The 27,899-nt window shown below is 49.7% G+C and overlaps 1 protein-coding gene and 1 long non-coding RNA gene across 4 annotated transcripts; one reads left to right on the forward strand and one right to left on the reverse strand.

The window, feature by feature from the left end:
- On the reverse strand, nt 1-22,921 carry acsf3 (acyl-CoA synthetase family member 3). 3 transcript variants are annotated; one of them, XM_049030753.1, is made up of 10 exons: nt 22,595-22,911; nt 20,856-21,618; nt 18,607-18,762; nt 15,663-15,817; nt 14,983-15,128; nt 10,969-11,066; nt 9,824-9,950; nt 1,961-2,095; nt 1,734-1,845; nt 1-476 (listed from the first exon to the last, which is right to left on the reverse strand). In XM_049030753.1, the coding sequence occupies exons 2-10, from the start codon at nt 21,552-21,554 to the stop codon at nt 359-361; spliced, it is 1,746 nt and encodes a 581-aa protein (XP_048886710.1). In that variant the 5' UTR covers nt 21,555-21,618; nt 22,595-22,911; the 3' UTR covers nt 1-358. The 3 variants fall into 3 exon arrangements, with proteins under 3 accessions (XP_048886710.1, XP_048886709.1, XP_048886711.1); XM_049030752.1 differs by having other exon boundaries at nt 22,744-22,910; XM_049030754.1 differs by lacking the exons at nt 1-476; nt 1,734-1,845 and adding an exon at nt 4,307-4,373 and having other exon boundaries at nt 1,980-2,095; nt 22,744-22,921.
- On the forward strand, nt 22,820-26,958 carry LOC125751669 (uncharacterized). Its single transcript, XR_007400726.1, has 2 exons — nt 22,820-22,918; nt 23,141-26,958. It is a non-coding gene; the product is annotated as an uncharacterized LOC125751669 (long non-coding RNA).
- Nucleotides 26,959-27,899: the final 941 nt, after the last annotated feature.

Genomic DNA, 27,899 nt, shown 5'->3' on the forward strand with positions numbered 1-27,899 from the left:
TCAGATTCACAGCCTTTTATTTTCTTCACCACGTCCCTCAGAGTAGAGTCTCGCACCCTGAGATGACGCTACTCTGACCCCTCACCATCGTAATCAGTCATCATAATTACTGCCATCATCATGATTAAAGAAGAAGAGCACACACATCTCGAAGTCGTCTTAAAACACATTGGTCATAATAAAAATGCTGCAGACATCGCGGTCGACTCTGGGCCATCGTCCAGGGCGCTGAGGGTTAACTCCACGCGGCCCCCACCCAAATGTCTTCAGTCCACCTCTCCCAGCGATTTGCTCCTTCCCACTGGGGCGAGGGGGGCCCCTGTCCGGCTAACAGGAAGCGACAGAGGGCCCAGCAGTCCTAAGTGGGGAAGAACTGCTTGATCAAATCCTTCTTGTTGACCTTTCCCATCTGGTTCCTGGGCATCTCATCCACCAGGAGCAGGCCGGTGGGGATCGTGTAGGCGGTCATCCTCTCTCTGGAAGGAGAGGGCGCACAGTCACAGATCCACGTTGCGGCTTCATACCGGCTGCCCGTGTGAGATAAACAAACGCCTAATGGCGACCATGCAAACCATCTACATTAAAAAAATGTGCCCCCCCAGGGCCATTTCCTCTTATCAGCGCTGAACGCACAAACAGAAACACGAGCAGTTAATAACGGGGGCTTAAAACGTGGAGTGACGAGCTGTCATTAAACGCTTGCTTCTCTTTTTAAATCATTACAAACACAAGTCAGGTTTCTGTGTCTGACTCTCTGGCTGTGTCGCTTACTCACCCTCCTGCCTGTCTCCCCCTCTACCTCTCTCTCTCCCCCCTCCCTCTTCTCAGTCAGCTATGTGGATTTGTAAACGTAAACAAGGCAGGTCCGTTTGCTTCCCTTCTCGTCAGAGAGGTGTGAGGCTGTCTGACAGATATGCAGACTGACAGTTATCTCTCCGGTCCTCACCGATGAGTGAGCATCGAGGAGTTAAACACTCCCCCACCGTCCCCCTCCCCCTTCTCAACTCCCACCCTGCTCAACCCAGGGTGGCAAGTCGCTGGCACGGATGCCTCGCTGGATGATCGACCGCAGTCAGTGGCCATAATTCATACTGAGGGGCGGGCCTTATCAATAGCTAATGATATGTTTTGAATCAGTGAGTGACAGAGGAGGGGCAGTTCAGGGGTCAATCAGCTTTCAGCTGGGGCCAGTGCCCCTGTGGGCCCGCCCCTGTACACGCCCCCTGGCACAGAGACACAAACAAGATGGAGGCCCCCAGCACATCTGCAAACACATTTGACGGCATGTGCGGCAGCACAGGCAGCTACACGTGTGGCCTGCCATTGGCTTGGGAGGTGCACACGGCAAAGCTATCGCCAGGAAGAGATAGAGCGACTGCCTGAGGAGACCTGTGCTCCCTGACATGGTCTACAGGTGACACAGCATGGACACAGCAGGTATGAATGACGTTTAAAAACAGCAGCAGCAGCCACATGGACGGGGGTCTGAACTACGCCTCCTGGGTTACCAAGTCCCTCTCCCCCTCTTCCCCTCTCCTGTGCTGTTCCACTCATCCTTCCTATGATTTCCCTTAAGTCTTGCGGAGCTTCATATAAAAAATTATGAACCTACAAATTGCCTGACATTATGACATGACTAAGAGTGTAAACAACGTTGCTGGTTCCGGTTATTTGGACTCCCACCACTAGGGGTCAGCATCACATACAACAGTTGCCTGGAACTACAATCATACCTGGCCCAGGCCTTAAGCTCCTCCAGAGTGAGGTTCTTCCCTTGCTTCAACTGCACCACAGCTGTCACCCTTTGGCCCCAGGTGGCGTCTCGCACCCCAATAACAGCCACATCTGAGGGAAACCAATGGATGTAAAGCACATTTCCAGTTTTGGTTGTAGTGTGATCCCTTGCAGAATTCACCGTATTGCAGATTCACCAGAGGCACAGCTATCCCAGACTCCTTACCTGTAATATCAGGATGAGCCAGCAAGTGGCGCTCCACTTCAAGGGCACTGATCTTGTACCCGCCACTCTTGATGATGTCCACCGATGTTCGGCCCATAATCCAGTACAACCCATCCCTGTAAACCGCTGTGTCCCCTGCAGAAAGACAAAGGAAGGGACGGCCTGAGCCTGGAATCTACACTGACATAATGTTTCCATTAACAAGCTGCACTTGAAGCATCAAGACAGAATTAAAGCAGCGGTTACATGACAAGCACCTGGCAACAGCCCCACTTTGACAGCTAACAGACAATATCAGGGGTGATTATGACATTTTTTGGTTGGGGGGGGCATAAGAGAGGCTATAATTCATATAGAGGCGCCAACCTTTTCATTAGCCAATGCTATGTCCTGAGTTGGTGAGTGACAGGAGAGGGGCACTCCGACGACCAGTCAACTTACAGCTAGGGCCAAAACCCCATGTGGTCCTGCCCTTTGACAGCATCAGATCAGATGTCACATCAGACGGCTTGCTGACGGGGGCCACACCGGCAAACCAATAGCGACAAGAGGAGGCTGTGTTCCCGGAGCAGTGTCCAGGGCCACCTGGCACTCTGCTTCCCACAATCCCAGCTGCCAAGGGGGTTGCTCAGCTGCAGCTCACGCTAATGACTACCCCCATGTCCCACTCAGGGGCCACTCCCACCCACCCCCAGGTGCATGCTGCTCCCCCAGTGGGCCCAATCCGCGAACACATGCACACGTACACCCAATTTAACCATTTCATGACACCGCTTCGTCGTCTTCTCCAGAGAAGGGGCTGATTGCCAAGTGGACACCAGGCTGACGCCATAACAGCAGCAAGATAGCAGGACGGCAGGATGGCTCCAGTTGGCCTCCTGGAGTCTCCCCACAGCGTGGCGGGGGGGGGCATAGGTGACCCGAGGGTGTCACTGCTGATGCACTTCAGCCTGTCTGCGGCTGGATGCAGCTGTCGCCCAGGAGAAGGTGATTCCTTGCAGCTGAGTCGCTGCCGCACCATGACTCCCAGGGCCAAAAAAACAGGCAGGTGGGGGGTAAATAACCAGCACAAACATGCCACAGGAACGTCGAGGCAAACAGAGGGACAGTGGAAAGCCAGGTGGCCACAAGCTTAAATCACGACACAATTAAAACTCCTCCGTTAGATTTTCATACTGCCTCGCAGCAGCCCTCTGCCAATCCATTCGTCCATTCACACCTTCACCCTCTCCTCTGCCTCCCTCTCCTCCCCCTCCATCTCCCTCTTTCTCTCCCTCCGTGGAGGAGCTCCTCGTCAATACAGTGCCCATCTGCTGCCATACATCACGCACTTCATTTCGGTTTATTAGCCGGGATAAATCATAAATATTTCATTATACATCACGGGCTGCTGTCGTGGCGACGGAGTAATTCATCACCGCTGCCCTCACTGGCTGCTCTGCAGCCGCCCAATAAGCTTTCCAGTCTATTAAACAAGATTGATACAGTGTGTAAATTTAGATATTGGGAATTTCTTCACAGAGCACTGTTCCACACTGATAGGCTGTGGTAATGGGGGGTTTTTTGGGGTGGGGGGGCGGGCGGGACACTGATAAACTGGATGAGTGTTAACAACACTAATGGCGTATTCAGAGTTTGCCCCGCTTTCCGCTTTAAGAATGCCCAGATCCACGGCCCCAGACTGGCGGGCACGGTATTCCTTGCACGGCAAGCGTGGTCATCCTTATGTATGATGTGCCAGGAAATCGGAAAACCTTTTGAGGGGGGGCACTTTAAGCGTGGCGTCACTGTGGCAGCCGCGACACGGATGGGCGGCTCTCTTAATTAAACCGATAAGAAGCGGGGGCACGCAGGACAACACGGGGAAAACGACGGCACGGGGACAATTAGGGGGCGTGCGTGCGGGCGGGCGGTGCCGCGTGTAGCATTTAATGCAGGACGGCTACTTAACCAATAACGATTGCAGCTACTAGGTCTGTCCCTCTGCATTAGAGGGAGAGAGCCCGAGGGCCAGAGGGGACGCGGGTGGGCAAGGGAAGCCCTTCACGGTGATAAATCTCCGTCCAGCCACAGGGACTCCGGCTCAGCATTAAGGTGGGCACCGGAGACAGTGCTGATGGCCGCGCGGCTCATTTAAAAACCGTCAAACTAAAACAAACGCGAGTGTCAAACAGGAAGAGCTATTTACGACGTGGGAACAATGAGTGTCAGAGTCACCACTAGTTAAGATGCATAAAACCTTTGTATTTATTTTTTCCTTCAGAGCGGTGTCTGGCACCGCTACAGACAACCTGACTGACACGTCGCGTCACCGTGACGACCGGACGGGCGGCCTTGCTTACTTACTCCTATGTCCCGGGAGTCTCCAGTCATGCAAAACACACGGCTCTGGCTGAAATGGACCGGTCGGGTCCTGTAATAAAGGGGCAGAGCGGCTAGGGTGGGGGTATTTTGAAAAGGGCAGCTTGACAGTGTGCCAGCACACTGACAAGCAGGCCTGACAGAGTATTAAGTACAACCGCGGGCCTGTTTGCATGTGTGTGTGTGTGTGTGTGTGTGTGTGTGTGTGTGTGAGAGAGCGAGAGAGAGAGAGTGGGAGTGCGTGTAAAACTAACTGTAAAAAGAAAAGCATCCAAAATAGTTCAACTTCATAGACCTGTGCAGGTCTTCTTAAACCCTCTTGGGCCACCTGAAATGGTGCAGTTTGCTAAAATTGTCTACCTACGTCTACCTGAAAAAGCTCTCCAACATCGACACGCTTTCCACTCCTCACTAGGAGGCGCTCTGCTGCGTTTTTTTTTCCAGATTGCACTTATACTTCGTCTCTCGTTGGATTCTCTCTTGGGATTTTCCCGGGCAGCGTCCGTATACCTTTTCTCCAAACACCCATCTTGCCCTCGTTTACAGTCGAGTGCTGACAGTCCAGCCTAACGGCCCACCTACCCAAGCTGGCTCCTTGACAGCAGAGTGCTTCTCACGTACCCAGCTGAGTTGTACATCTTTTTTTTGTTTTTTGCACTGCTTTGTAGGAAAGGACCAGCCAAATAAATAAACGGGAATATAATTCCTCACCGTCCTGAAGGAATCACCTCCGTCTCCAAAGAGCTTCCTTAAACAACCGCCTCTTACAAACACCAGCAACCAAATCCCACTCAGGGCCATTAATAGCGAAGCTCCCATTCAGAGGCAGACAGTTAAACAGGACGTCTAATGAGGACGGATATGCGAGGAGGGAGGAGCCTCCATTTATCACGCTTAACTTTTGTCGCGGTTCAGTTTCTCTACTCAGGGCCATAAATAAACGCATCTCGCTGCCGGGTGAGGAACCTAATCCGTCTGATGCGTGCATGACGAAAAGGACCCTGAATCCATCTCAGTGAATTCACCCGCTTATCTACCGACTGCACCCCCCCATCCATTTATATAACACAGTTACTCATTTATCTGACACTTTTATCCAAAGCGACTTACAGCCCAGGGAAGGGTTACAATTCACGTTTTCCCCCTGGGATCTGAACCCACAACCTTTGTGCCATCAGCGCAACGCTCTACTTGTTGAGCTACGGGCGCAGATCTGTTAGATGAACGAGGACAGACGGGTTAGTGTTTTTTCCTCGCAGCGCTGCAGGAATCTGTTACATTCCGAAAGCCGCCCGTAAATTGATACAGGATACTTTGTATGTCTAACAGGGCAAAAAAGGGGAATATGAGCATGGCAGAAGCGGGGAAGGTCGACAACCTCGTCCATCACAAGCATTCGTGTTTGAGAAATAATACCCAATGCGTAAAAAAAACACACAACACAAGTACACCGCTTCCAGCTGGCCGATCTGAAGGTCTGCCAGCGGTCTTGGACAAGGATTAGGTGTTAGAGAGAATTGGCTTCATGCCCCCGGCCTGTTGGTCTGTTGGGGGGGGGGGGGCTCTCTTGAAAACACCTTCACCTGAATGAAGCAGCAGATCTGATGAGTGCTATGAAGCTTTCGGTTTTACATGTAACAGGAAAAGACTTTTGTTTTTAAAGCGGTACAAGGTAATGAGGTATGAAGCCGTGACAATTTTAATTGCATATTCCCAGCTCTGGGAATGATGTTGGAGGTGGGTGGAGATATTATTTCTGGGCCCAGGGTTTCACATGGGTGGGGGTAGGGAATTAAATTAGAAGGGAACATATAGTAATACCTGGGACACTGGAGAGAGCTGAGCTAATTACGATGTGAAAGTCACAACAGAATGCCACAGAATTCAACCTTGCCACTGGATAGGCAGCCCGCAGGCAGGCAGGCAAACACACACACACACACACACACACACATACAAACACACGCGCAAACACAAACACACACACACACACATACACACAAACACACGCGCAAGCCCGAACACAAACACATACACACACAAATACACGCCAAGCCCGAACACAAACACACACGCACACACACAAGCCCAAACACACACACACACACACACACACACACACACACACACACACACACAAGCCCAAACACACACACACACACACACACAAGCCCAAACACACACACACACACACAAACACACACAAGCCCTGGCACCAGTCATAATCCAGGGGACAGTGCCATTTTTCTTCGAGTCTCATGTCACGCAGCACAGTGTTCAAAAAATAGGTGGGGGGGGCTCCGTGCCTTGCGCTCTGACCCCACAGCTGAGGGGGGGACCTGCAGGAGCTCAGCCTTGTTATCCTCGTTAACACCCCCCCCCAACAGCACCATCCATGCCTCCCTTATTTATGAGCACAAAGGCTAATGTGTGGTCCCCAAACGGTGCTTACTGGAGCTCTGGCAATTTTTAGGATGTTTCCATTATTCATAACTATGCTCATGCAGAACTCGGAACACCGCTAATGCATTTTAGTTTTTTTCTCTCCCGCCCTTTTTGTTTTTAACTACATAATCCATTCCCGGAAAGTGGTGCCCGTCCCACCAGAAGATCAGGGAACGGCTAAACCCCATGTCGACCCCCCCCCCACCCTGCCCCCAGCCCCATAGTTCCTTCGACACAATAAAAATAATGGCCTTGTTTACGCCGCTGTGTTTTAAAGGTCTCGCTGCTGCCGGGGGACCCTTATTAGCTGCATCCACGGCGCATATCGCCGCCGGCGACCCGCATTTCACAGCGCGCCATTCTGACACTGGCAGCCCCAGACGGCACAGAAGGTCGGAGGTTACGGTCGACGGGGTCTGATAAATCTGTACGGCTATCAGGCTGCCACAGCAGCTGTCAGGGACCTGATTGGTGGTTTCTGCCTGGATGTAGGACATCACAGAAGCCCTCAGGTCACGTGGTCCGGGTCATTCTGCTTGTGCCGATATCAGTCAAATGACTACAGCCGCTGTGATTTTACTGTAAGCCCCCTAAAAGAGGTAACAGCCAAAAAACTATCCAGGTCACCAAAAGGTCCCTGGGCAAAACCCAAGATGGAAAAAGAATTACTGGTCTAGAAATTTTGCTGGTCTCATTCTATGAAGAAAAAAAACCAAGATGATAAGTTCATTTAGAAAAAGCATCTGCAGAAATCATTGCTTGAACGTATGTAACATTAAAAACAGACGTCCAGAGCGAAGCAGGCCAGACGGCTGAAGAGTTCAGCTAACGGCTGGTGTTCTTCTGCCAGGTGATTATCCAAGGCCAGCCGCGAAGGTGTGAACACGACCATGGGGGAGGACAGCCAGCGCGCTCAGGGAAGAAATAACGTTAATGAAAACCATCGGGGGGGAGGGGGTGACAAAAATGAGGGTGGGGATGGGAGGCAAGGAGGCGCCCTTCAGGCTGGCGTTGATGGGGCTGAACACAGCTACATCCTCACAAAAATGCTGGGGCAGCTTTTACAGAAAGGTGGGACAGGAGTCAAGGCAACGGGCTAGGAGCAGCAGAACTCCACCCTCAGCATAGCTGGCGCACGCAGCACCCCCAGTGCTCAGTCAGGAAGCTTTCATCACTCCCAAAGTCAGTCTTACTCTGCAGCTATATAAAAACTTAACAGCCAAAGAAAAGCTCCAGCTCTGGAAATCAATGTGCGAGAAATCTAATTATACGTTTCTATCAGAGCTGGGCTGCATAATGAATTAAAACCTCCACCCTTGGTCCCAGACATGTTCTGAGCGCTCGGACTAATCTCACCCAGCGCGTGGCGTCCCTGACCTCACGGAGACGAGAGCATGCACCCTGAATCTGCAGGCCCAGCAGTGGCAGGAATGACAGCCCATTTCTTTACACAAACCATTTTTCCCCAATAATTCCAAATCTACGAGGTCAAAATTCACTTATATACCATACTCAGTTATTTCCAGTTCTTGCATTCATTATTACCTACTGCTGGGTGTCCAAACTGCACACAGGTGTTTGCTTTAAATAAAATGTTTTCAGTGTGTGTGAGTGTGCCCTGTGATGGGTTGGTGCCCCATCCCGGGTTATTCCCTGCCTTGTGCCTGTAGCCTCTCAGATAGGCTCCAGACCTCCCGCGACCCTGAATAGGAGAAACGGTTACAGAAAATGGATGGATGGAAGTTTTCAGTGGTAAAGTGCCTTTCAATACATTACCTTTATTTAGCAGGAGCTTTTATCCAAAGCGATATTTTTGTTTTGAGAGATTTGAACTGATGACCTTCCAATAACCGGCATTGCATCGCGCCCTGTGGAGCCCCACAGCATCCCCTTCAGCATCACGGTGTACCAAGGCTCAAGACTACCAGTCTGCCGCTGAGGTCACTCTCCAAGGGAGGGGTGTTATTGAAGGTGGAAGCCCCACACAGCGAATGGGGACCTGCCTTCTTTGGCAACAGATATAACCCCACCAGGCTGAGGGCCTCACGACCAACAAAATTACCCAGACGCCCCCGCCCCACTGCCACAGACAACAGCAAACAATGCACACCGTACATGCCATTTAATGGAGGCTGCACAAATGTCACCGTGTGCCATGTGACTATTAGGGGGTGGTGTGTGGTCTCTATGCCCGTGATCGGAAGGTCGTTGGTTCGAGTCTTATTCTTTACTGTGTGTGTGTGATATGCAAAAAGAAGCAGTACAATGAACCTGTACTTGGCTCAATGACAAATAAAGCATCGACTTATTTCATTTCTACTACTTGGCCAATGATACTAATGGTTAGCATCCAAGGCAGGATTCTGATCTTTCTGTAAAAAAGGGACAAGGTTGGGGGGGGGGGGGGGGGGGAGGCCAGCTAGAGAAGCGGCGGGGGGGGGGGGTCCCGCCTGCTGGTGCTGATTGCTCTCTCTCATTACTCAGGCTGCTCGTCTCTTCCAAGCACAACAGTAGTGACCTCAGCCCCCCACTCTCCTTAAAGCCAATTAAAAGCATCCTGGCCGCAGGATCCCGTTCCCCCTTTGCCCGTCTCGCTGTCTCACCTCCCCTTCACCATATTATTCACTCTCTACAAGCTGTTTCTCTGCTGCCCTTAAATCTGATTTAGGATCAGCAGACTCCTGCCTTAAACATGATATATTTCTCAGTGATTTTCTTTGCTTCCAGCAGTGATACCAGGACACCTAAAGTGCCAGGAGCCTTATTGCCACAGCCTTTATGATAACGATAGATGAGAAATGCTGACTGACAATCAGAGGAAGACTACATATAGCCAATGTTACTGTTATGAAAACAAAAATGATAAAAAAAAATAATATTCATACATTAATAATAACTTACTGTATCTCAAACCCTTGATTAATATGTTCACGTCCTCCACTATTAGCCATATATGACATTCATGTAAAAAAACTGACCAGAAGTTGTTTTTGTTGTGTAAATGTGTATATATAAGGTGAGAGCTGGAACAGGAGGAAACAGCAGGTGGCGCTATACCTGTAATAAACCAGCCATCAGCAGTGAAAGCCTCCCTGGTCGCCTGAGGTCTGTTCCAGTACTCTTTGAAGACGGAAGGTCCTCGGACCAACAGCTCCCCTTCTTTCTTATCCATACCGGGTCGGACCTGACAGTAAAAAAAAAACAAAAAAAAATTAAATCAGCCAATTAGAAGTCAACTAGTCAGCCTTGCTCAAATTACTCGACCTGAAAGCAAATGCACGTATTTCCAATGGAAAAAAATGAATGGCAACATAAATATGGAAGCTTTGCAGTGTATATGTGAGCTGTGTTGTGGAAATGTGCTTATATTTCAAATTTCACATTTTTAGAACTATTTACCCCCATTGGCAAAATTGGCGTAACTGTGCAATTCTGTTATTTTGAGACTATTCAGTTTAAAGACAAAAAGAACTGAGGATTCAAGTTTTACCTCAGAATAACATATTTTAAATTGGTGTAAAAGGAGAACCTCTCCCTCCTCCCCAAGTAACGCAAACGGCACTTTTCCACTGCGAGTTGTACCACGAACTGGCATGGCCCTGTTTACTGGCAGGGTGAAAGAGTGGCTAAACCAAACTGGGTGCTTCACCACCATCCAATCAGTCGAAATGCATGGAGATACTGGTGTTCTGTGGCGAAATGCATGTATTATATGAAAGAAAAAAGGGAATAATTCAATATATTAGTCATTATTAGTAATATCGCACATCCTGATGTATTGATGCATTCCCGATAACTCAGGACTTAAACATACAACCTCCTGCCTAAAAAAGTAATATATAACAGTTAAACTGAATGTATTTGTTATGCAAATGTACGCACGTTAATGCTAATTACGCTAGCATTTGATGCTAACAGAAGACAGCGAATGTCACAGACCTGTTAGTGGAAATTAGCATAGTAAATCATGCTGTGCACCATGTGAACAGTCAGTAAGCATCTCTTTGGTTTTACTTCACTATTGCTGTCCAAAACCAGCAGTGCCTTTACCAAGCCAACCCTTCTGCAATGGAAAACCAAAGCGAGCTGGAACCGCAGTGTAACTAGTCTGTCCTTTTGGTACAGTTTGGGGTACGGCTCGGTTCCTGTATGGCAGTGGAAAAGCGCCAAAAGACATGTGGTGCCACAGTCCCGGGTCCTACCTGTGTCTTCCTGCAGTCGCCCTCAGCAATAATGGTGTCGGTAGTGGTGGGCATGACAATCCGCACCTCCACACCAGGAAGTGGTTTACCCACCGCACCTGAAGCAGCAAAAACCACAGAGAAATACGCCTTGAAGTGACACAGACACACTCTGACACGGACACCCCCGTCTCCCTCTTAAAGTGACCGCATGGCATCCTGCAGAATGGATGCACAACCTTCGGGGCCTCGTCTCTGCGGGCTGCGACCTCACACCCCACCCTGTTTAAGAGAAAGGGGGACGAGCCACGTTTAAGACCTTCTCTTGAGTCTCATTACCTTTACAGTAATGACTACTTGTCAAAGGGTAGATGCTGAATTCACTGAATGTTACATTTTTCACCGGTGTGAAGGTCTTCCGACACCTAAAATGGCACATGAGCGTCAATGTCACACCTGAGCCAGAATCCATCGAGCAGATGGCAAATACAACAGGCAGTTAAGGAGCCAGACTCAGAGGCTGCTGGGAAGGAACCTTCCAACCAAACTGTGTCAAGAGACTCTGATATAGCATTAACAATAATGACCACACCATAAATAACCGCTATTTTCCTGCTTCAGCAGACACATTTAATCAGCTACTTGCAATTCTATCTATTTATTCAGCTGTGCTTTTAAAATAAAACCCGCAATGTTTGTATTCCAAGTCGTTTGAGGGGAGAAAAAAAATCCGCCTGGAGGACAAACAGTAAATATTAAATCATTTGATGCTGTGGGATTGAAGGCACCCAGAGTTACTCTTCACTGTTTTCATTACAGACAACAGGTGGGCCGAGCAGTCAGGTGCCATACGCCCTGCTTCGGGTACATAACGAATCCTATTAGCGAGCCTGTAATCTCTGGAATTAGCCAGGTTTAAAGGCGAAACCGAGGGCCGCACAGCTCAAGTCTGGCCAGTTTTCCTTGGGCCTGTCTTCGTGTGACATGGGGCACAGCGAGTCGTCGTTTCTGCCTTCCTTTGTTTTTTTTAAATCTATTTATTTGTTCTTAATGGGGAGCCGGGTTCTGGGCAGCCATCGCCGTGCCCCCTTCTCCGCTCGAAGTTGACAGAAGCGAGAGTAACAAAACAGCATTTCTTCCCTCGATCAGAATGTCAGCGGAATCCATTTAGAGCCTGAGCTTAACTCTCTCTCTCTCTCGGGACCTGGGGAAAGGTGTGGGGCCGGAACCCTCTTTTAAGGTCAGTCGGAATGCCCTGTCACTTCAGACTGGAACAGGCAAAAAATACAGAACAAAACATGAATATAAAGACAGGGGTGGCTGGTGATGGACACTGACAGGCGCGAGGGCCGGTGGCGGAGCCTTGGCGGGGGGGGGGACGCCAATTTAGGCGCACGCGTTCATAGGAGGTGAAGCCTGAGCTACACGTGTCACTTGACACACGGGATGATCTGGAAAAACAAAATAAAAGTAACGTCAAGCCGTCAAGCGATGGGCTGAAAATAACAATGCTGTCAACTAAGACGACGACAGGCAGCGTCGACGGAGGGATGAGGCCCACGCAGAAGAGGACGGCGGGGGCCTTTATGTAAAGGAACTCGCCGACTCTGTGTCAATGCTTCCTGGGTTTTACGCTCATCACTTCCACCTGCTTCAGTTGTTAATTTATTGGTTACTCCCCACCCGTTAGGGTCCCTGAATAGGTGTGAGGTCCACAAGTCATACATGGGAGGGGGCTTCTTATTCAGCCTTTGACTGTTACATGGAGACGCAGGCCTTTTGCGTCTTCTCATGAAGTGCAGGGTTACCACTGTTCCTGCACCCCACCACAAGCATATGTATGTGTACAGTCTGTACACGTCTCTGCTCCTGCATGTTCCATGCAAGGAAAGCGTGTGCGGCTGACACAGCAGATGAGTGTGCATCCAGGGAATTCGCTGTGGAGACACAAGGCACGGCCCGCTCACACCCCCACGACGGCACGTGTGCGCCTGTGCATGCGTGTGCATGCGTGAGTGTTTAAGGTGGTTGTCATTCTGTCTGTTCTCACTGGGAAGAGGGGAGGGGTTTTAGGAGCGAGTGTGCCGGAATGCGCTCAGGCAGTGAGAGTCCACTCGGACAGCCGGATCCCGTTGCCGTGGGGACGGCCATTAACGCAGCGCGATTTCCACGTCCACCTGAGGCCCTAATTAAGGTGGCAGCGTGCACAGCAGCATCCCATAATGAGCAGCGCTGGGCAGGGCACCACTCCTAGTCCTCATGAATAATTCATCCCAACTGCCGGGGGCGAGGCTGTGCACCAGTGGGCCGTCCAAAATTGGGGTGGGGGGGCAACCAGTCCAAAAAAGAACACCTGTGTGTGTGTGTGTGTGTGTGTGTGTGTGTGTGTGTGTGTGTGTGTGTGTGTGTGTGTGTGCGTGCGCGCGCTATTCGGCCTTTTCTCTGTTGTACTTGCATGGAAATGAAAGAGAAAAATTTACCAGATCCTACATTCAAAAAGGGTTAAACTGAGAAATGTAGGTTTCTATGACATATTTGCACTGAATCGCAAATTAAAGCATATGTGAGAGAGTTAATTCTGATGTTAAGAGCTGTTTGCTAATTGGCTGGAAAGAGACCCCGCAGGGGAGGTCACCCACTCCACCGCAGCACAGATATCGATTTGCGTTAACCTACTCGGGCGACGGCACTGCGGTGTTACCACGGGAGAGAGCCCAGCTCTCACAGCCGCGGCATCTCCGGCCCGCTCCTAATCACCACCTCTGAAGATCAAAAACAACACTTTTTATTTCCAACACGTTGCAATGAAACAGCAAATTAAGCACCAGTGACAGTATTATGGGGTAGAACTGTCAAGTTTATTGCTTTGAAGGTTTTACACAGGCCCCCCCTCCGAACCTATCATTAGTTCCTCCTCATGGGTGAGTAGCTCCTCACAGTTGGTAAACAATGGGTGTTTCTCAACAGCCGTACATATTCACGTTTTCTAGTACCCGTCTTATGTCATCTTCCATTGCCAAAGACCATTTTGAATACTCAAAAACGGAAGTACAGAGAGCAGTAAAAATCCCCGGACGTTGCTCCACCCTAAATATCAAGGGTACATCGCTTGCATCCTTGCCGAACAAGAACAATCCCATGATTCACTGCACCCCAAGTTTGTTCTGGGAAGGCAAATGAGCAAGACTGGTCTTGCCAGGAGCACAAGTATGATCTCACTCCAGTCAGCTGACCAAAAACCCTGTGAGTTGGCTTTTTAAATTTGTAAAAAATAGTAAAAGGGACACAAACCTCACTGCTGTGGTAAGTGTGCAGGGAATATCAGAATAATAATTAAAATTATCATTAAGAAAAATATAAATACAACACGTTGTGCGCATGTGCAAAGTACGAGGCTTGATCAGAGAAGTACGAACGTTTCTGTGTACGCATACGCAGAGTATGTGTACGCGGCTGTACCGCGAAGAGGCAATTTTCTATTATAAATAATGCGAGCTGTAACCAACCCGTACCTGTGCTGATATGACTCAGATGTGCTCACTAGTCGGGCCGAAAACATGACAAAATTGAGCTGCTTGCATCACGAACATGTGGTTGGTTGAGACAAGAAAGAGCCGCTGATATGCGCTGATATGCATGAATTAGTTATATCATATATTGCGGATGCATTTCAATAACTCGGAATTTGATCACTTCCAACCTCCTACTTGAAAAAGTACAGAAGGACAGCTGAATGGAATGGATTCGTAATGCGAATTTCCGCACGTGCTAATTCTGCTAGCATTTGATGCTAACATAAGACAGCGATGCCAACAGAAATTAGCGCATAGTAAGTCATGATGTACACTGTATGAACAGTAAATAAGCATCTCTTTCTTTTTACATCACTGTCGCTCTCCAAAGCACCATTAGAAGTAGGGCATGAGAGAGGGGATGGTCAGCCCTCCGAGGACTCTGCAGACGGGTGTGTTGCACCATTACGACGCATCTGCCATGTGATTGGGTGAAAGGCACGACTAGGGCGAGACCTGGCACCTGGAATGCGGGCTCCTCTCAGCGGATTGGACAGCGCCATGCCAATCTCCGTCATGCCATAGCGCTCCAGAAGGGTATGTCCGGTGATCTCTTCCCAACGTTGGAGGACAGGCTGGGGCAGGGCAGCCGAGCCGGACACCATCAGCCTGGGAAGTAGCCAGAGGTGATGGGGGGGTTGGTGTTAGGGGAATGCTGCAAGGACAGGACCTCCAGAGGCTAGGCGCCAACACTAACCCGGCGGACAGTTGCCTGAAACGCTCCCACTGAAGGCGCCACACTTCAGCATGGGCCGATCTTTAAAAGCGCTACGACTCAGTGGGTAAACAAGCTGATATCTTTGACAGGATGCGGGACGCGGCCAACCTGAAGTGCCGCCTAAGCGCTCGGCCAGGCAAGCTAACGTTAGTAATTATAACATCAGCACCTTCAGACAGATGGCTGGACTAACCCGCTCGCGCTGGAGAATCTGTCTCCCGCAGTCGGACATACCCGGCATTCCAGGGCTTAATTAAAACTGCTTAATTAATAACGCGAGACAGGACGGGCTTAATGACAGAAATCGACCGCTGCCGCTTTGATGAAAATCGCAATGTATCTTCATGTAGACAAAAAAGAAATCAAATGAACAGGGCTTTTGGAGGTCCAGCTTGGAGTCGCCCCCTGCTGGCCAGGTCCCATACCTGATCTTCTCCGCGCAGATGGCCCGGACGAAGTCCCGCACGTGGGGCGTGGCAAAGTGCTGCTCGTAGTGCTGGATGAGCTTGGCGTAGATAGTGGGGACGGCCATGAACACGGTCACCCTAGGAGGACTGGCACTGAGGAGGACGTCCCACACCTGATCAGACGGAGGAACCCGACACTAATCAGGGCAACTGCCGAGCTGGATGGAGGACATGTAACATGCATTCTTACCATCACACACACACATGCACACATCAATCACATACATCTACACACATTCCTCAAAAGAAATATGAAAGAAGATGGTTCAGAACAACTAGAAAGACAGACAGAGCCTGACACCAACTGCAGTAGCACGCTGCAGGACATTTATTGGGGGGTAGGGGGCAACACCGGCAGGCGCCTCCTCCGTCGCGTACACAGGCAGATGGAGGACCATGAGCACGCTGGTGAACAAGGCAGCACACGCAGACGGGCACCGGCGTGCAAATGTGCCCAGACGCTGAACGGCAGCGGAAAGGGAGGGGATAGACATTTCATCTCGCCGGCTGGCTCGCGCGCGCACGCACGCACACACACACACACACACACACACACACACACACACACACACTCACTCTCTCACACACACACATACGGCATGCCTCACTGCACATCCTGCACACAGTGGGAGAAAAGCGGGAATTAATTGAAGGTGAGCGGCAGATTCTCCTTCCCTCTGTCCCCCTGGGATATTCACACCGCCCCCCCACCCCCCCTCCCCCTCTCACACGCACTCTCATTATTCGCCGCTTCACTACCTTTCTCTTCTTATCAGTCTCCCTCTTCCTCCTCCTCTCTCCATCATGCCCCCTCCACCATCACCACATGTTACCTGGCACCCCCATCTCATCGCGCCCCCTCCCTTCCCTGCACCCCCCCCACACACACCCGTCCTTCTGTACCTGCCTCCATCTTTCTTCCTGTCAGACACCACCAGCGCGCTACCGTTTCTCCCCAACTCCCGTTCCGAGTTCAGTGACACAAACGAGTGACGACAATTAACGATCGAGGACAGGAAAATCTGCGGGGGGAGGGGGACAGGCTCCCAACGGGCGAGGTGGGGGTCCCGGAATTCTGAGCCAGACAGGTCCCGGGCGTGGTACTCTCGTGCCACTGGGGTTGCCCTCGGCAATACGCACGGCCTTACCCACCCCAACGACGCTCGGCCGCATGCCGATGTCATAGCCCGTCCTGGGACCACACACACTGCAAATAATATCCACCGGCAATCCGGCCCAGTAGCTCAGAAAACATAAACAAAATGTCTTTGTCTCACTTTAAACCACCAGCAAATTGGGTTGTGTGATATAAAGATGGAAAATGACAAGCACAGCATGCAGGGAGAATTGGCAAATTGCACCCGGTGCACGTTCAGGGCGCAATACCGGCGGAATACTGGCCGCAGTTAATGAGTCCATGGAGCGTCTGTGACTTGCCATTGCCGTATTTCTCTGCATGGCAGCAGGAGGAAGCCCTATGGCTGTGGGGGGGGTGATGACTTCCAGCACTAGTGCATTCTGGGAAAGCGGCTACACACACACACACAAATACACACACAGCTCCGAGTTCAGAGGGGAGTGTTATTTACAGACTGTGTTCTGCACATTCTGCGATGCGTCTAGCAAACGCAGTGGAGCGTGGGGGGGCAATTTACGTCCTTCAAAAGAATCAGCCTGCACCATAGAAAGCCCACCTCGTACCTGCATGTGCCCCCCCCAATCCATGAGCTCTGTCCCTTGACCGCACATGAGACAAGCTTTCAACTTCTGCACCAGCTAATTGCGTCTGTCTCTCTGCCTGCCCGCCCAACCACCCCCCCTCCATGCCTTCACCTGAAAGCATCTGCCCTGACGACCCCCTCTATTACACTCCCGGTCACATCTCACTGAGCAGTGCCTGCCGCAGGCCGCGGAGGGTCCTGCGGGGCCAATCGACACACTCGGCATACCCACAATGCACCTCTCCACCCTCAAACAGGGGCTCACAGCATCACCGACCTCCCTGGATGCAGAAGAGCAGCTCTGGCAGACAGACGTGGTCGCAAAGGGCCTGTCCAAATGCTAACAGAGCGAACCAAGATGAAATCCCAGGAAAATGACCCGGAATATACCAATTTCACCACATCATGGGGGTCAGAAGTGTCCCCTTTTAGCAAACATGATTTGCAAGCTTCCTTGCCATTGCTTACACTAATTGTCCTCTGAAGCCCTTGCCTGTCAACAGTTTGACCCTCTACAAACCCCCTTCAACACCCCCCCCCCACCCCAAACAATCGTAGTCCGTCATTTCTCAGTGTCAGCCAATCGATGTCGTTGATTCGCAGCCCTCACAGTGAAGCTAGGCGGGCAGACAGGGTAATCCATCACGAAGACGCAGCCGCTTAGCGTGACAGCCCGGGGGGGACGCCGCATGCAGCTGCCCCGCCCCGTGTGGCCCGCCACCCAGTTCTGGTTCGGCAGCATGGGCCTGGAGGCTGTCAGCTTTGTCGACGTGGGGGGGAGCCTGGGCTCAGCGGCCCGGAACGACGCCACAATTAGCGGAGGGGGCTGACAACCTGCCGCCCTCCACCCTCACACAACTTCATTGTTTCAAGTGTGACATATGACCATCTTGGAGGGAGGGGGGGGGTGTGACTGTAATCGGAAGGTCGCTGGTTCAAATCCCAGACTCAGCACTGTTGGGCCCCTGAGTAAGGCCCTTAATCCCCAGCTGCTCCAGGGCCTGTTTGACCCCGCTTTCTGAGGAATGATCATACTCGGAACATGGCAACTAACCACATTCCCTAAGTCAAATAGTAACTATTTCCAAAAATAGGGGCGAATGGTTGACTAGGGGAATCGTAATTGGTCATCTCTGTGGGATCGAGGCGACGTGTCTGGGCAAACGGGGGAGGGGGATCACCTTCTGGGGCTGGAAGTCAGGTAGCATACGGCAGGTGGCGCCTGCCCACAGAGGGCACAGCAGTTTGTTGACAATGCCGTGAACGTGGTGAAGGGGCAGTGTGTGCAGGATGACATCATCCCCGCACCAGCCCCACTCAGACACGAGGCACTGGATCTGTGAGAGAGGGACAGAACAGTTAGCACTGCGACGATGGGGAGGGGAGGGCAACCTGCCCCAGCAAAGTAACCTTGAAAACAGCCATCCATCCATCTCCCACCACTGCTAATTAAGTACAGGTTCACCATCAGGGTAAAACCTGTCTCAGGATGCACTGGGCCTGAAACACTACAGTCAGGGCAGCATGTCTGCCCACGCAAGGCGTACTCACTGTCACACACTAGGGGCTATTCAGGGACACTGGTTCACCTAACACCATGTTTATGTCCGGTGGGAAGAAGCCAGGGTATCTGCCCAAACACATAAACTTCATGTGTACTGAGTCGCGTGTGGGAATCGAACCCATAACCTGAGACATGAGGCCACAGCGCTATCCACAAAATCACTCTATGAGAACAAATACCAATGAACAAATTCATCTCAAATAATCCTGTGGGACAAGTGAATTTATATTATTAATTAATAGCTGTGACATAACGGTTCTTAAGTCTCAAATTCCAGAAAAAGTGAGAACACAAACTTCAGGTTTCCAGACTTTCTCCGAGGTTTCACTTTTCCTTTGGAATATGTATCAAATTATTCTTTTTAAAATCCTGGCTCACAGCGACTGGCAGGCAATCTACCAGCAAGTGGGATCGTTAGCGGCCACTAAAACCAGCTGGAAAAGAAGTTTCCACTGAGTTACACAATGGCGAGACATTCCAGGTGAATTCTGCCGTAAATAACCGACCACATTATCCAGGTGAACAAATCCAGGTCTAATCGGGCATGTTTAATAATGGCCTCCACAGATTCAGCCGGGGAGTTAAAGCGAATGTGGAGAAGTTATTAAAAAGAGCGCAAAGCACTGAGCTCAAGATAAGGGGGATCAGATTCAATTCTATTCTCTCAAAATACATTTGCAAGCACAAGGAATTTCACACGATATGTCAGTGCAGTCACAATCATTTAAAATAAATAAAAATTACACAGCAAGTACATAACCAAATACGAGATACAATAGACAACGGTTTAACAGGTTGAAGCTGTGCAAAAGACCAATAAAACAGAGGAACACAGTACTCTGCAAAACATTAGGAAGTCAAGGAAAATGATGTTTAAATAATCATCATGTTGGTGAAAACCAAGAGTGGCCAATCTAATTCACAAAGGGCTGGTGTATACGCAGGTTTTGGGGGTAACCTTTAGTTCAGCTGTTCAAACCCAGATGTGAGGACTCTTCATCCAATCAGTCCTCTAATTAGTAATATAATTAGGGAGTTGCAGTGAAAACCTGCATATATAACGGCCCCTTCTGGGTAAGAGTGACCACTAGCACACCTCATATGGCTAATCAATATCTATTACCTTATTAACTTTTATAACTAATTAATTAATTAATTAATTAATTGATTGATTTGGTGAAATTTACCATATACAATGAATGGCTGGGGTGCCCCTGAGAAGAGGTGTGGGAACTAAAGCGATGTTCATCTAGCCATCCAACAAGATGTCAGTAACTTTTTGGAAAGCCGGAGAAATTCCTGTTTGTTTTTATTATATTATTCTTAATTTGCAGATTTTATCATGTTAAATTGTTTTTTTTTGAGCAAATATTCACTTACGGCCCAGATATGTAGCTTTAAACATGTTCTTTGTCTGACCATTTTCTTTGTGACTTTTGCACAGTACTGTAAATAATTACCTGGTTGTACCGAACTTGTGTGTATATACAGTGCAGTCAAAAGTCCGGAAACATTTGCATTTGTCTTGATTTTAGTGTTATTTACGCCCTAGCAAAAAGCGTCAAGATAATGATGCAATGCTTACCAAATACTGCAACAAGCAGAAGTGTTCAACATCTAAAAATTTCTGACACTTCAAAACAGCGCTCTTTCGCTTTGATGGCAGCATTGCAGACTCTTGGCAGCTTCCTGGAATGCATCGCCAGCAGCCCTGACCAACCTTGTTATGTTGTTGAAAAGGAAATTTTTCCGTAGGTGTGTCCAGACTCTTGACTGGCTATGTATTCATCAATTAATTAGATATTAGGTGGTTCTGAACCATGCAAGTCAGATTACTGCAGAGAATTGACCTCAAGGCCCCCTTACCATAGCCTGCAGGTTCCTGTGGGAGCTGAGGACCCCCTTGGGACGGCCCGTGGTGCCACTGGTGTAGACGATCATGGCCGATCTGTCGGCCCAGTCCGTGATCGGCAGGTCTGCGCGAGTCTCCGTGGTCTTCAGCTCAGCAAGGCCAGAAGAAGGAGGCAGCTCTAGGCAAGGGAGGCCCAACTTCTCAGCCAGGGGCCCCAGGGTGTCTGTGTAAGGGTCCCCTGCCAGCAGCAAAGAGCTCTGGGAGTCGGTGATGATGTATTCCAGCTCCGAGGGTGGGTGCTTCCTGTAGAGGGGGACGGCGACACCCCCGCACATCCAGGCCGCCCACTGTGCCACCACGTAGGAGGCGTCATTAGCACACAGGAAGGAGATCCTTCTCCCCTGCACGTCCCCAGAGGTGCAACCCAACTGCTCCAGCAACCGCCTCGCTAAGCCCAAGCTGTTGTCATACAAGTCACGGTAGCTGTGGCCACCGCTGCCATCTAAAATGGCCAGCTTGTCCCCAAAGCTCGGAGCTCTGGTGAACACGGGAGTGACCCTCCTCGTCGCAGCTAACCGGCTCACGCCCGTGGAGACACACCTTCTTAAGAGCCACCTGGCCGCTTTCTTACCAGGTTCCCAGTGTGTCCATGCAAGACCTGAAATGCACAGAGGTCCCCTGTGCATAGACCGGAGAACGATTCCCAGCGGCATTGGGGCACTTCCCTCAGGCACCTCCCAGGACACCAATTTCAAAGCCTCATGCTTCTAGCAGTAACTAAAATAAAAAAATAAACTAGAAATTAGTGGTTTTACATTACTGATAATTTTTACAATAAATTCTATAATCTATGCTGGTATTTCTTTATTTGTTTAACTACAGAGCTAGAGTCCAAAGGTTAAATGAAGCACACAAAGTACAAAGACTTATGAGACTGCCATAACTTATAAATTATATTTTTAATTGTATTACATTTCTAAATTATAACTGTCCATCGGGTGGTTCATTTGAAAAAGATGGTTTTTTAGCTGATTTGCACATGTACTGAATTTCGATTTCTAGTCACTCAACGAACTCAATGTGAGAAAACACTCAGACCCCGCGGTTCTGCATGTCTCTTATACGGCAAAAAGGCAGGAGCAGACCGGGAATACGGCGTGACAGCATTGTGGGATTACAGTCAAGTCCCTCGACAGGAATAAATCCCAGGCAAACACGCACAGACTGAGCAGCGGCAAGGGATACTGGGAGCCAAAGTCGCTTTCACACCTGCTCTCACCACAGAAAACCCCTGACACGGGCTGCACCCGTTTTAATTAAGCAGGACGAGCTGGGAGGTTAAGGGATAATAACTGCAATAAACGAGATCAGGGCGAATAATTCTTAAAATTGGACTTGAGTAATGATTACCATAAAGCCACAGGACTAAGCATGGACTAGGACCGAAAGATTAATAGTTTTCATATGAAAAAATACCAAGCTGGGAACATGGGTCCTCCTTGAGGCCAGTACTCCAGAAAGATAACACAATAATCACCATTCATGCATAATTAACGTGCCCCTGGTTATAATTACATAACAAATTAATGTTTAAAACATTTCTGGTACAGTCCCTTCGATTAGGTTGAAGTTTAAACAAAATGTACTGCGTGTATTAATACACTGCATTAGTAATAGCATGATCTTATTTATTGCACATATTAGCAATCGTAAGTTAGTACACACATATAAATTCGCCGCGGACAACTGTCACCTTTTTTTTCTTCGGTACAAATTCAATATACAATTTCTAGCAATTACAATACTCTACGTCGATATTGTCAATAATAACGAAAAACTGAAAATCAAGTATTTCACTAACACCGAACTGATTAAATATGCTTTCTGTTCACTTCGTCTTACCCTCAAGTCATTCCAAACGTACGTATAAGAGTGCAGTACGGCATTAAAAGCGTCCGGAGGGAAACCGCGGCACGGGCAGCACACAGTTCCCGCGTCAAAACACCCATCCCGAGAGTAGGATGGGAACTTGCTGTTTAGTGCGGATCTTCCAAAATCGAAATTTTAACATCCACCGGTATGTATTCGTATGCTTAATCACATTTATTAATTGTAATTGAATTTATGCAGTTGGGTTGACGTTTAGTCGTTAAAAACCGCAGTATCATAACGGTAATGTCTGAAGATCGCCCTAGCTAAGCCGTCCGTAGTAAAACAACTGATACACGTTTTTGGATATTAATGAATACATTTATATTTAATTTGCATGCTTATAAAATACATGTTATCTGTTTTGCAGGAGACAAGAAGGTATTCTTATTGATAGGCATCTGAATATATTACTTTACCATTTCTGCAATGATACCCAAGAAACCACATTTATTTTGAAGAATAAGTTTAAGTACCCTAAGCCTTGTACTTTTTGAAACAAAGTAAATTAGAGGTGTATTAGCCACAGAGCATCTTCTGTCCTGTGGTGAACAAGATGTCACCTCGACGGAAACGGCGAACAGCAGAGCTAGGCATGAGCGGGAAGGCGCCATGGAAGCAGTTTGTTGCCAGATCGTTCCTGCCAGGACCCAGGCACGCCAGCGCTTTCTGGCACTGGCTTGCGGTGCGGGCACACACAGCCGCCAGCTGGCACTCGCGGGCCTCAGATAAGGATTGCTCAGACATGGCACTCGTTCAAAAAGTTTGCACGTCCCCGAACCCCCATGTTGCAGGCGAGGATGGGATGTTCCTGTGAACCTGGCTCTTTTTTCCTCGGAAACTCCCCTGCAGTGGAGAAATAGTATCGTCAAAGAGCAATCGCTCCATAAGCGGGGAAGCGCCACGCAGGCGAGCATCTTCAACTACAGTCTCACTCCTTGCGGAGATTACTGCGCAAAAAAGGCAACGTTGGCGCCGGGGTTAGTGCTAAAACTAGCTACATCATTACGTCGCTCTGCGATGTTACCCCAAAAGAGGACTGAAGGATTCTTCCTTTTGTGGTATTTTCCTCACAGTGCTCGAACAATCTGCTAATCAACATTTACATTTGAAATGACCAGAGAAACGCATGATTGTATGATGGTTACGAAGATTTGCTTGTTACCTGTGTGGCAGAACCTCCGCAGGCAGAAGATCTGTCGCTTCGCCATCCCGATGGCGTCTACGGACCCGCTGGGGTGGACTCGGACGGGAATGCATGCCCGCATGGCAGGGAGCGACCCCTTGATCTGACGGTTGGCACCCGTTTTTTTTCGGGCTGCCGCATAGCGCCACGGAGCAGGCAGGCTGTGTGGCAGGGCAGCGGGCGCCAGGCGCTGGTCCAGCTAGGATGAAGCACACGGCAAGAACGGGAGGGGAGAGAGAAGCCCGTCCTTCCGCCAGGGGAACGGGAGCCGGGAGTGGAAACTGTCGGAGTGCCAGAACATGTGTCGACTTGGCACCAGATGAGAGTGTCTTGGCAAGCGCCCCGCTCCCCCCGTGCCCTGCTTGGAACACATGGCACGTCGGGCGGCATCTGGCCACGCTGACTCTCAGCAGCTGCGCTTTATCTTCGCCAGTTGGGACACTTGGCACTGCCACTTCATCAACTACCTGTGGCTCTCCCGGCTGGGCAGGGGGGCGATGAATAATTCTGTACTGCAGCTGCAAACTTGACATCTTTCCAAGAGATACAGTACGGTAAACACGGGGGCTGTCTCGTGCCACCCGTGTGTTTAACAAGCTGCCGCTATTGCTGTTAGCCGCCGCCGCTGTTAGTTGGCATCGCCGTGCGTGCTGTCGTCGTTTTTGAGGTTGCCGTCGCTGTTAGACGATACTATCACTGTTAACCAGTGCTGTTAGATATTGCCGTTTCTGCTAGCTGCCGCTACCCCCGATTGCTGTTTTACGATAGCTGGTGCTAAAGCCATTAGCTGGTGTTTTTGCTCTTAGCTAACGCTACTTCTGTTAGCTTGTGCAGCTACTGGATACCGGTTTAGTTGCTGCCTGGCACTGCCAAGGTTGCATCAAACGGAAGCCTCATTCACGCAGTCTTTTGTTGGATGATTTGCATATGGGACTACTCTACAGTCAACTGCGATGACGGCTTCAATAATGCTTTGAAATGGATATGATTTTCTAAAAAGGGGTGATATCTTCACAATTTTATCCATGTGGAAAATGCTTTTTTTTTGCTCTTTCAAAAACAAAAACAGCAGTTGGTTTGAAATGTAATTCAAGCCTGAGGGACTTTTTAAAAATATATTATTTGCTACATTTGGAGTACAACGATTTCACACCTTTCTTTCCAGCAGAGGTCTTGCAGAGTCTGAAATACGCTTCGCGATGCTTGGACTAGGACTGCTCTGCATTCTTGACGGGACTTGAACGGGACTTCAGTGATGCATAATGTAACCCATCTGTGCGAAAACCTGTGATTTTTACACCACACTGTTAATTAAAATATCTGCTGTTAGAGTCCCAAATGCTGCCTTTCTGGGAGAACTCCCAAAGCCTGCAATTTGCCAAGCCTGGGTGTGCACTTTTCCTAAGGTGGTTATAAAACATACATTAGCCTCAAAGGATACAATTTGCTTATGAAGATATTGTCTGTCAGATGAGCCTGATTTTTCTTTCAAAAGGACCTGAACGCAGAGTTCTGCATAAGTCACCTGCATGGTTCCTGGCACACAACATGGAAATTCACGGATGCCGCAGAAAGTGGATTCCATGATTTATCTTTTTTTTTCTTCTTTTAAATTCTGGACCCTTGGCTAGACTTGCAGTAATGCTTCTGTGACTTAATTAGGCCTGATGTTTTTTTTTTTGTTTTTTTTTTACAATAAAACAGATTTTTGTAGGCAAACAGATGATTGCAGTGAAGATTTAGAGAAGCTTTTTTTCCAGCAAAGAGTGACCCATTGGGAGTTGGTTCCATCTGTGGCAGGCTGACCCAGTTTAGCCCACGGCCACGTCCAACTGTTCCGTGTCCCGAACATATGTGCGCTGGCGGGGGGATAAGCGATCATCGCCGCGCGGGACTGGGAAACACATATTGCCGATGTGACACCGGACCCGCAGTGTGGCTGCGCTCTTCCCTCGGAGAACGTCGAGAACGCCCCCGGATTCACACCTCAGAGGTAGACGTGTGGGAGGAAAATTCTGGCGTGTTCCTGGTAGGGCTGTGGAGGAACGCCGCTCGCTGCTGCCAACAGGGTTTTGCAGGTGCTGTGTTTTTTTTGGTTTATTTTTGGCCCCGTTGATCGAGGGGGAGGGGACCAGCTGCTGCCCTGAACGACTTACGACAAAGAACCAGAGCAGGATACCGCCGACCTTTCATTGTTGGAGTGCTGAAGAGCGTCGACTGCTGGCAGGGTTTCCTCGACACCCCGTTTTGGACGGGGAATGGATGCAGCCGCGTCCACTGGGGCCAAGGGCCGTGTGGTGGCCATATGGATGCCGCGTTATTAATGAGTGAGGAACGGCGACGAGGCGAGCCCCTGGCGCCCATGTTTGCCGACTTTATGGTATCTCTGAGCCCGCTTCTAAGCGCTGTCTACCCCAAGCAGAGTGGCCGGGGCTACCACAATGCCCCAAGGCAGAGGCTGACTGTCCCTGCAAAGATGGCCTCTCTCCTATTGGTCCCGACCTACAAGGGATGTACAGCCTGCTCTGCTGGTTACTTGAGGTCTAAAGACGGCCCAGCGTGGTTTGTTTTCATTCTCCCCGCGATGAATTATTGAACTCGTGTCCTTAATCTTCCGCAGAGACGTACAAAGTGGATTGGAGATGACAGAAAATCTAGACCAAACGAACTGAGCAGCGCCGGCTTTTTAACAAATAGCACATTACTGCAGGCTCCCAGAAGATTAGATCTTGGAAACGTTTCAGACTTTAATTCTTTTTAATCGTCTTGTATTGCATCCAGATGTTCGTTTTGATGCTTTAATATAATCCATCCTTTCTGTTACGAAATGTGTTCGGTGGCGGGGCAAACTCATTAGGCGTCCGCCAAAGCCACACGTTGCGATGCACGCGTTTTGTTTACCGGGACCTCGTGCTGCATGTGATCGTGTTATTCTGAACAATCAGAGAGTGGTGCGGGGAATTGGCGTCTCCGGCATCAAAATAAAGCAGCCAGACCCCGTACATCTGTTTCCGCACATGAGGCTGATTTCACTCCCTCCCAGCACTTCCTATTCTTCAGGCTCACAGCTTGACATCTGTCAGTCTCTCCTGCAACCCTGCTCCCCCCCCTCCCAGCACTACCCCCCCCCTCCCAGCACTACCCCCTCCCCTCCCCTCCCCTCCCCTCCCCTCCCCCATCGACTGTCTCCACAGCGACAGCGTGGGTCTGTCACACTACGCTGGTGGTGTGTTCACACGGAGACGGCGCCATATGCTGTCTGGCCTCCCTGGGAAGCGCCAGCGGTAAGACCGCGGTGCCCAGGGCCAAGTCGGGGGTTAGGTACATCCGTCCCCCTCTTCCCATCAGGCCCCCATGCCGTTTCCCCAACACCATTAGGTTTCATTACATTTTACTTATTTAGCAGAGCCTTTTATCCAAAGCAACATACATTTTTGAAAATGCAGGATCAGACAGTCCCTAGAGCAACTGAGGGTCATGTGCCTTACTCAAGGGCCCAATGGTGAAATCACTACGTCAACCCTGGAATTTGAACCGTTGACTTTCCAATCATAGGCACAGTGTCCCAATGTCTAATAACTTGATTCATATATCATATATCATAGCCAATGCAGCAATTCTGGACCCCTTTGTTCCCCTTTTATGAAACCAGGAGATTTCTGTGGGGCTGGTTTGACCCCAGGTCCCAGCTGGCCTTGAGGTTTTCTCAGTACCGTCCTGTGGTCAGAGGGCATGAGGACGTGGCTTATGTCAACTCACCACGGGGGGGGGGGGAGAGGGGGGTCTGGACCTGTCGGCATCATCTCACCCCAAGCCTTCTTCTCAATGCCAAAGAAACGAAGGGGATGATAACAGAATTTATTGCGTGTCCGCCTTGTAACATTATTTTTCTCCGCGTTTACTTAGTAGAAGGGCGGAGGTGGTGGTGGGGGGGGCAGGGTTT

The sequence above is a fragment of the Brienomyrus brachyistius genome, chromosome 11 (genome assembly GCF_023856365.1).
Source record: "Brienomyrus brachyistius isolate T26 chromosome 11, BBRACH_0.4, whole genome shotgun sequence".
Lineage (NCBI taxonomy): Eukaryota > Metazoa > Chordata > Actinopteri > Osteoglossiformes > Mormyridae > Brienomyrus > Brienomyrus brachyistius.

What these genes read in the sequence shown, in the direction of transcription:
- acsf3 (XM_049030753.1), bottom strand. Translation starts at nt 21,554, where the DNA reads ATGCCGCTGGGAATCGTTCTCCGGTCTATGCACAGGGGACCTCTGTGC. An exon ending in ACAGGAACCTGCAGGCTATG is followed by an intron (nt 18,763 to 20,855) that starts GTAAGGGGGCCT and finishes CCTCTCTCACAG; the next exon opens with ATCCAGTGCCTCGTGTCTGA. An exon ending in GGCTCATCCTGATATTACAG is followed by an intron (nt 1,846 to 1,960) that starts GTAAGGAGTCTG and finishes GGTTTCCCTCAG; the next exon opens with ATGTGGCTGTTATTGGGGTG.